This window comes from Malaclemys terrapin, chromosome 1, assembly GCF_027887155.1.
Source record: "Malaclemys terrapin pileata isolate rMalTer1 chromosome 1, rMalTer1.hap1, whole genome shotgun sequence".
NCBI classification, from domain to species: Eukaryota; Metazoa; Chordata; order Testudines; family Emydidae; genus Malaclemys; species Malaclemys terrapin.
Window position 1 is genome coordinate 124788060 of NC_071505.1, and position 9491 is coordinate 124797550.

A 9491-nucleotide genomic window follows, 5' to 3' on the forward strand; every position below is an offset into this window, starting at 1 on the left:
TGGGGGAGGGCTCCCCTCAGACCCACTGCCCTGAGCCCCCACCTGACCCTGTTCCCTCAGCCTCCCCCACAGTCCCATCTGTGCCTCCCACCCTCAATCCACTGCCCTCAGCCCCCACCCCGACCCTGTTCCCTCTGCCTCCCCCGCAGTGTCCCCCCTTTGCTCCCCACCCTCAATCCACTGCCCTCAGCCCCGACCCTGTTCCCTCTGCCTCCCCCGCAGTGTCCCCCCTGTGCTCCCCACCCTCAATCCACTGCCCTCAGCCCCCACCCCGACCCTGTTCCCTCTGCCTCCCCCGCAGTGTCCCCCCTGTGCTCCCCACCCTCAATCCACTGCCCTCAGCCCCGACCCTGTTCCCTCTGCCTCCCCCGCAGTGTCCCCCCTGTGCCCCCCACCCTCAATCCACTGCCCTCAGTCCCCCCGACCCTGTTCCCTCTGCCTCCCCCGCAGTGTCCCCCCTGTGCTCCCCACCCTCAATCCACTGCCCTCAGCCCCCACCCCGACCCTGTTCCCTCTGCCTCCCCCGCAGTGTCCCCCTCGTGCCCCCCCACCCTCAATCCACTGCCCTCAGTCCCTGCCCCTGTTCCAACAGCCTCCCCCACAGTCCCTCCCCTCCCCCCATCATCTCACCCTGCATGGATGTGGAAATCTGTCCTGGATTCCAGGCTGTCATTAGCCCCTGGGGCAAAAGATCAGCAGAGGTTTCCAAAGGGAAGTTTGCAGCCTTTGCTCAGACCCAAACGTTTTCACTTAAAATAAATAAATAAATAAATACCCAAACCCATCCTGACACCCATCTGCTCTGTCCAGATTTGCTGGTATCCCTGTTGAGGCCAAAGTGGTTTGAAAAATTAAAAATCCTTGACACCATTGTGTTGCTTCCCCCTGTGTTGCTCGTTAATCCGATGGACCTGCCGATTATGAATAAAGATGAATGCCCTGGGAGCAATGTGTCAGGCAGACAGTTTGTGAAGCAGGAATGTGAATGCTGAAGCCCTCACAAAATGCAGAGGCTTTTCTTAACCTGAGAACTGAAAAAGAGCCAGATACCCTGCATGGGTTTGAAAGTGACAAGAGCCTAGCGGAGGAGGGTCTGTGTCATGAAGTCTGCATTTCCACTGAGGACTCTTCCATTGCCAGGGTAGCGCTGGCGCAGGTCTGCTGCCCGGCACAGCAATGCTGAGAGGTGCCAGTGTAGACCCAACCCACTGCCCTCAGCCCCCACCCTGACCCTATTCCCTCAGCCTCCCCCACAGTCCCCCCTGTACCTCCCACTCCGAACCCACTGCCCTCAGTCCCTGACCCACCCCAAATCTCTTCTTCAGCCTCTCCCGTCATCCCACCCCATCGCTCCCCCTGCTGTCCCACCCCCTCAACTTCCCCCCATTCCAGTCCTGCTCCCCTCTGTCTCATCCCCTCCAGACCCTGTCCCTCTCCCAAATCCCACAACCCTGCCCAGCCCAGCCCCATTGTTTCCCCCGCCCCGCCCTACTCTACACAGCTCTCTACCCTGTCCCATTCATGCTCCCCTCAGCCCCTACCCTGCTCCCCCCATCCCAGTCCTATCCCATCCCCCTCAGCCCCCCTGACTCCCCCAGTCCCAGTCCTGCCCCCCCTCAGTTCCTCCACCCTGCTTCCCCTGGTCCATTTCCACACACCCACCAACTTCCTTGACCTCCCTCCCCCCAATCCCACTGCCTGGACTCACCCCCATCCCACTCAGGACATGCAGGAAAAAGAAGCAATGGGCTTAAATTGTAGCAAGGGAGATTTAGGTTAGACATTAGGAAAAACTTCCTAACTGTAAAGGTAGTTAAGCACTGGACAAATTACATAGAGAGGTTATGGAATAGCAATCATTGGAGTTTTTTAAGAGGTTAGACAAACACCTGTCAAGGATGGTCTAGTGTTGTCATTACTCACTCCTGCCTCAATGCAGGGGTTTGACTAGATGACCTGTTGATGTCCCTTCCAGTTCTACATTTCTGTGATTCACACTGAATAGCCTTGTGCCACTGTTTACTAGTAGTGGCACAGAGTTCTCTGACATGCAGGTTTCTAAAATTGTAGTTAATATACAGTTTAGAGCATAGCAGTTTTAAAGCTCTGCATGTTCAGACCAACTGAGCTGAAAATTGTGATCTATAGTATTCAAAACTATTAAGATGTGGGCGGAAATAAATAAAATCAGCATGAATTGCTCAACAATATCAATGGAATCAGCATTGCGCTGCTATATATTGTAAAACATTACAGTGACATCTTGCAAGTATTACATAGCACGCCGCCTTGCCCAAGTGGTAACTAAGCATAACATCTTCCTGTTTCAACATTCTTAACTTGTATCCCATAGCCCCTAAAAGTTGTTTTTTTTTCAAACACTGAATACTGCTAAGTTATGAGTTTTAACAGGTTTTTTTTTTCTTTTAAACCACAGCACTGAATGTTATTCTAAAATTGTTTTCCAAATATTCCTAAACTCCCAGTTTATCCCCCGCTGATGTTCATTGTGAAAAGTATTGCAGGTCTAATAATATTTGGTACTTTTGTAATTCACTGTCCAACATGTGTTTTGTGCCCTCCTCTGGTGGATTTTTAGAGGATAACTGTATAGCTACCAGCTAAGGGAGTTATATCTTGAACTCAAGTAGTAGAAGCTCATGCTTCTAAGTCTGGATGGCTCGGGTTCAATCTTTGGGGACTAGCTATGATGGAGGTTGCTACACTTATAATCCCTTTAATCAGAGGTTCTGAATATGCTTTGTTGTAGGCAGAGCTAGCCTATAGTTAAGCAACTGAAAATTTAGAATGGGAAGTGTTGAAATGTTGGGAAGCCTTATAATTTTGCCGGTCTGGAACGAACATCCCATCTGAGGGATGGGGTGGGGAGAGAGGAGAGTGAGACAGGACCAGGAAACTGGGACAAGGAATCCAGAGCGGTGGGTAGGGGGGCAGTTGAAATCAGATGAGGAGCTGGGACAGGTTAGACAGCAATAGCATAGACATAGACTGGAGGGGATGGGGAAGAAGGGTCTTTGACTACTAGAGACCACTCCATTCAGGAGCCTGGAATAGACCCAGGATTCCTGAGTTTCACAGTTCCTCTTCTGTCAGCAGATATCTGTGAAACCCAGTGGCAAAAAAAGTGTCTCATCCCCCTATAGAGCTGATCTATCACATATAGGATGACAACCTACTGCCTCTGCCATCATTTACTCCATTAGCTCAAGTGGCAGAAGTCTGTGCAGTGGATCTAAAGGTTCATCGGCAGGGTTGGAGCCATGCGAGTTTCATGATGATTCCACATGCCAGAATTTCTGGGGCAGTTCAGTTTTGATTTTTACAAAAAAACCTGGGGAAGTGCATACAGAAATAGGGTGACCAGATGCCTAAATATCGGAATCTCAAGCAGGAGTAGAGAGGTTATTTTCTTTCTGTATTTGGCACTGGTGCAACCACTGCTGGAATACTGGAATAAGAAGGTTATTGATTAATTGGAGAGTGTTCAGAGAAGAGTCACAAGACTGATTAAAGGATTATAAAACATGCCTTATAGTGATCAACTCAAGGACCTCAATCTGTTTAGCTTAACAAAAAGAAGGTTAAGACGTGACTTGGTTATAGACTGTAAGTATCTACATGGGGAACAAATAGTTAATAATGGGCAATTCAGTCTAGCAGAGAAAGGTAGAGCGTGAGCCAACGGTTGGAAGTTGCAGCTAGACAAATTCAGACTGGATATAAGGCATCCCTTTTCAATGGTAAGAGTAATTAACCCTTAGTATATTGTTAATTGTTATGGTGTTTTTCTAAAAGCTTTTTCTAAAAGCTATCCTCTAGGAATTATTTTGGGAAAGTTCTATGTCAGTGCTATACAGGCGGTGAGACCAGGTGATCACCGGATCCCTTCTGGCTTTATAATCTCAGAACTAGGTACATCAATTCACATGCAAAATTCTCATTGAATTCAATAGGTGTCCTTGCCCTGTGGCTTGTGGTGCGGGCTGCAGCAGGGGGCCGTACAACCCCTCTCGCAGCTTCCTAGGGTCCCTTCTCATGGCTCTGTGCACCTGTCTGTCATTGTCGTCCTCTCCCCTCCCCCCGCCCTGCTCGCCCAATGTGTCCTGATATTTCACTCTTGCGATCTGGTCACCCTACCCCAAAACCACTCAGACACATGGCTACGGTCCAGGGTATTTTTCTGGGCCTGGCAGAAAAGGGAAAGGTGGCAGATATCCTAGGTACACAGCCTTACACAGTTCAAAGTGAGCAATGATCGCATCTCTTCTTGGGGCCCTTTTGCACAGGCTACCTCCCCAGCCACTGCTGTTTCAGCTTCCCTGCAGCGCCTCACTAGCCATGCAGCTGCCACTTCCAGTCAGAACTGGACCACTTCCTTATCTGACCTGGAGGAAGGGGATGTGCAATGGGGAGAGGGCTGAGGGGAGCTGTAGTCTCTTGCTGAGCGGATCCATCATAGTGGCCCAAATTTGACATCTTTTGAACACCAGCTTTTACAAAACGCAAGAGCAATAGAAGTATTCCCACAAAAATTAATAAAATTCCAATGAAAGAGTTTTTAAAATAAATAAACATTCCACTACTCTATTTGAAACCCAAGCATTGAAGCACTAAGGCCTTATCTACACTGGGGATATGTCAGTGGTGTTGCATTGTAGTGATGCTCCGGGATGAGTCATCTGCAGGAACTGAACCCAGGTTCAATGGATTTAAAAGCATAAAAGTGTCTACTGCCTTTGAGCTAATAGACCTGGCCCAGGTCTCTGTACTAAATTAGAGCAGTGGTAAGCCTTTATTTATGCCTAGCTGCCAAAAGCCCCATGGGGACATTCTGGTAGGTGGGGAATCACTAGAGCATAGTTTCACTCTGCCCCAGCCATCGCCCTATACACTGAGATGGTGAAGCGACAGGAGCAGCAGGGCAATCGTTTGAAGACCAGATGCAGTAGTTGTATGATTGTTCCCACTCAAAGCATCCTGAATAGTAGCCAGGATCTGGCCCGTAACTAGGAGAACAGTGGAACCTCTGGAAGGATGCTTAATAATTATTTCAATCTTGTATGAATGTTTCATGAAAACGGCACAGTTCCAAAAGGTTCTTAGGTAATGCCAGTAATATACAATTACTGCCACCTAGTGGTCAGTGTATGAAAATGGCGCTGTGGATTAACTGAATTCTAGTAGCTAGCTGTAAAAATCTAGAATACTGTGAAACCGAGTTCAGATTTCTTATCCCAATCATGAGATAGGTTCTGATATTATTTTGGGTCACACAGCACCTTGGCAGTACATGTAATCTCAAATTAATTTTTTAAACCAAGATTTTTCAAAGTGATTACACATTTGAGGTGCCTTAAAGGGACTTGATTTTCAGAGGACAGGTGGCTGGTGCGTAACTGCTCTGGATGGATTTTATATCATTAAATAGTTTAATTATAGTTAGCAGCACCATCTTCTCAGTGCACATTTTTGCTCATCCTGGAGGAGTTCGTTTGGTGAAAGAACAAGCTCAATTAAACCAAAAGAGAGCTCAACCGCAACAGACACAGGATAAAAAGCTGGGTCTCAGATCCTCACAGTAAACTTTGACTCCAATCCTCTCTTCTCCCTACATGTGGGGAACTTCCAGTCACATCCATAGCCATGCACGTCTAAGAGCAGAATTTCACTCCTGGTTTGTCATTAAATAAAAGCACCATCACAAACTCTTGCAATTTTATCACAAGTCGCACAATATTTGGCATTCTTCTTAAACCCCTAGTGCTTGGAATCGTGTGAATATTAGAGAATCTCAGCTTTATTTTTTTAAGTAAGTTTCTAGCTCTCATGTTTGTGGAATAAAGCTTGAAGATATGATCCTTAAAGGCTCAAAAACCAGAAGGTAAATAAAAAGAACCCAACATTGATTCTTTTAAAAAGCTTATGATTTTTATGTATCAGAGGGGTAGCCGTGTTAGTCTGAATCTGTAAAAAGCAACAGAGGGTCCTGTGGCACCTTTGAGACTAACAGAAGTATTGGGAGCATAAGCTTTCGTGGGTAAGAACCTCACTTCTTCAGATGCCTTGCATCTGAAGAAGTGAGGTTCTTACCCACGAAAGCTTATGCTCCCAATATTTCTGTTAGTCTCAAAGGTGCCACAGGACCCTCTTATGATTTTTATGACAATCTTGTGTTTTATGCCAATCATATGACTTATTATTTTTGAATGCTTAGGGTTAGCGCTATAAAAGACAGAGACTTCAGAGATTTTAATCGAGATTTGTGTCTGTTTACAGAGAAGCGGTTCTTCAGACGTTCCAAATCAGGTGACATCCTTGCCAAGAACCCCGTGGTGAGATCAAAAAGCTACAATAACCCACTGCTGACCCCGGTAGCTGAGTATGAAACAGAGGGTATTGCAGCCAATGGAACTGGCATCCGAAGGCACTCTGTTTCTGAAATGACCTCATGCATGGAGCTACAAGGGTACTCCAATCTCACAACCATCATGGATAATGGTTCCAAAAGCTCTGTGACAACCACAAAGAACTCACTCTCAGGAGAACAAGAAAGGCCCAGTCCCAGTTCAGTGGAATGTTCCAGCAAACTCAATGCAGTTGAGCAACAACAAGGACTCTTTCACAGCATGGGTGATCAAAACAGGGCTTTTGAGCTGGCCAGGGACCCTGCCTTGATTCCAGTCCCTTCTTCCAGCCCCGAGAATATAGTGGACCAGATTTTGGAGTCCATTGACTCTGATTCTGAAGGAATTTTCATAGATTTTGGCCGAGGTTGTTCAAATTCATCAGCGTACAACGTGGATGTGAGCAGACAGAGCATCGTGTGATGGACAGGAGACAAATCCTTGGTTTTATTATTATATACAAGTAACTGGTATGTTCGGCAACACAGCAGGGAATAGATATACATACAGAGCCAAAACCTCAGCGGGTGTAAATCATCAGTATTAAAAATCAGTGGAGCTATAGTGATTTACACCCCCTGGAGATATGGCACCTCATTTTTTTTTAAACCACCAACCGATTTTCTTCCCATCATTCTGCAGTAAAATTTCTTACTGTCTTTGTAAGATTGTGGCTTGTTTGTGTTTGTTTGGTTTTCTGAATGGAAAAGAGTCTACTAGAAAGCTGTGAGTACAGCTGGATATGTGCATTTACTAACATAGGCCATTGTATGGCTGCGTTCGCCTTTATTTTTAGTTGTCTTGAAAGATTCCTGTAAAAGTGCAGGTTGCTCTTCGAACAACACAATCTTGGCTGGAAAAAAAAACCTTTTTTTTTTTTCCAAAAAAGAACAAACCAACAATGATGTGGTCATAAATGTAGCAGAATACAATGATTTATAGTGACACTTTTTTTTCCCTTTTCTTGGTATATCTTGTATGCACTCCTCTAACCGCAATGAATTAGGATTATTAAGGAAAAAAGTAAAATAATCAATGTGTTACATAATGTGATGCAATGCCTGGCATCTAATGTTTTGTTTCACAGCCAATACAGCGTCTACGTGAGAGAGATGTCCTAAAACTGGCTTTTAGGACTGTGTTAATTTGCTTTTAATGTGACACTTCCAAGAATTTTGTGCACTGTAAACTCTTGGACAACTCTCCATTCTATGGTGAGGTCCCAGCAGAACACAAGTTACTTGTTTCCTGTGTAAATAAAGTTATGGGCTTTCAATGGAAATCTTAATTATTTATCAGGGACCTTAAAGGAATACTATGCAGCAGGTATTGTAATTAGGCATTGACATGTAAGGGATTAGCGTATGAACCAGCAGCCCTTCTGAGTATGCATAGTCCCTTCTCATACCAGTAGTCCCATGGAGTAAGTGGAGTTAATCTGTTGAGATGTGTAAAATGATTTCAGGATCAAGCCCCCAGAACATTGCAAAGGAATTTGGCCACTTGACATCCAATAACATTAATGTGCACTGTGCAGTTACATGCCAGTGCCACCTAGGGTTTTGACCTGATGGTTTTAAAGTAAATGTGGAGCCCATTACAGTTGTCACATTACAATTATCTGTCCTGGAGGAGTGACGTCCTATAATTAACCATGGAACATGGTCAATATCCAAGCAGCATTTGTGATAGCTTCCCTCACTACTTCATCATCATGCCTTAGTTCTGGCTCGGGAGACCCCTGCACAGTTGCTTAGTCTCTTACTACTATGGATGGTCTGTCAAGGCTGAGGTATATTTGTAGGGAGGTGCTCCAGAACCTTGCACTGCCACTGCCCACCCTGCTTTTTCTATAGGTAAAAAGGACTTTTCACTCGCACTAAATTTATTTAAAAGGGGAAAAAAGCATTTTTTCCCTAGACACAGCTGTTACTAGCTGTCATAGGGTGGGATGTCTCTTTAAGGTAGGTTTAGCCCTAACTGTAACCAATGAGCTGCCTCTCAAGTGATGGGCCTGATACCAGGTGGTAGCCTGCAGGTCAGCTGACCTTTAGATGAAAGGCCAGCAAGCCACTGAGTTGAAAGTGAGACCTGCAGGGAGTAGGTAAGTTCTTGGAGGAAATGCTGCCTCAGTGGAAGGAACCTGGTTTGATTTATGTTGAACTGTTTTTGATATGGAGAAATAAAACTCAACCCTGAAGCAAGAAGAGATTGAAATCCTGCTGTTCTTGGGAGTGTCATTTGATGTACTGGCTGGTGAGTTAGCCCCACTAATGTACAGCAGCAAAACTTGGTCTGTGGGTCTATTATTACTGTGGGTGACGCATGACAAGGAAAGACCCCAACTTAAATCTAAACTCCCATTGCTAGCAGGGCTGACAGTTAAATATTTATTTTTACTTATAAGCTGTGTACATTTGCTATGGGAAAACACTTACATACAACAAACATGGAACCCCATAATAGTGTTTTGGTAGAAACACTTCTTAGTAGAGAATCATGCTTTACATTTGTTCAGTGCTGGTCAAAATACACAGCTTTTTCCAAGCATAGGGTTACTCAGATGCTCAAATGCAGAACTGGGATCTGACAATGACCAAGCTAGTTAATATGATAACTGGGCTCTGTATCTCTCTAAAGTTAGAGTTCCCCTGGAGTTTCGCTACCCCGGAAGCGGGACTTGAGTACCACTGGGAGAATGTGCTTGAGTTCAGCAGGGCCAAAGTGGGGCAATGGTGCAGCTCTGCAGGATGAGTACCTTTTGCTGAATGAGACAGCAAGTGGCATGGACTGGCAAGTTCACGCCTGTCTCTGCCTCATGTGAAGATGAGCACTCTATGTGGGGAGGAGGGGGGACATTGTTTTTTTGGGATCAGTACTGAACCAGCCTGCACTTGGAGCCCCACAAGGTGAGCAAGAACCTATGTTCTAATGTACAGCCAGCCCAAATGCTTTGTAAATTGACTGACCTTGAGATCATTGTAGCTTAACTATGACCTTTTTTTCGCTTTCCTTCCCACTGAGAGACCCATTTCAGAGAGAAAGCAGGGAGTGTATCTAGTATCT

The 9491-nt window shown here is 45.6% G+C and overlaps 1 protein-coding gene across 6 annotated transcripts in view; it reads left to right on the top strand.

Moving 5' to 3' along the window:
* Positions 1-7701, top strand: part of PRR5 (proline rich 5) — a 145456-nt gene extending 137755 nt beyond the window's left edge. For all 6 annotated transcript variants that reach the window (XM_054038085.1, XM_054038059.1, XM_054038043.1 and 3 more), the window contains one exon: positions 6298-7701. In XM_054038085.1, the coding sequence (XP_053894060.1) occupies positions 6298-6848 (551 nt within the window). In that variant the 3' untranslated portion in view covers positions 6849-7701. The remainder of the gene's footprint in view (positions 1-6297) is intronic.
* Positions 7702-9491: the final 1790 nt, after the last annotated feature.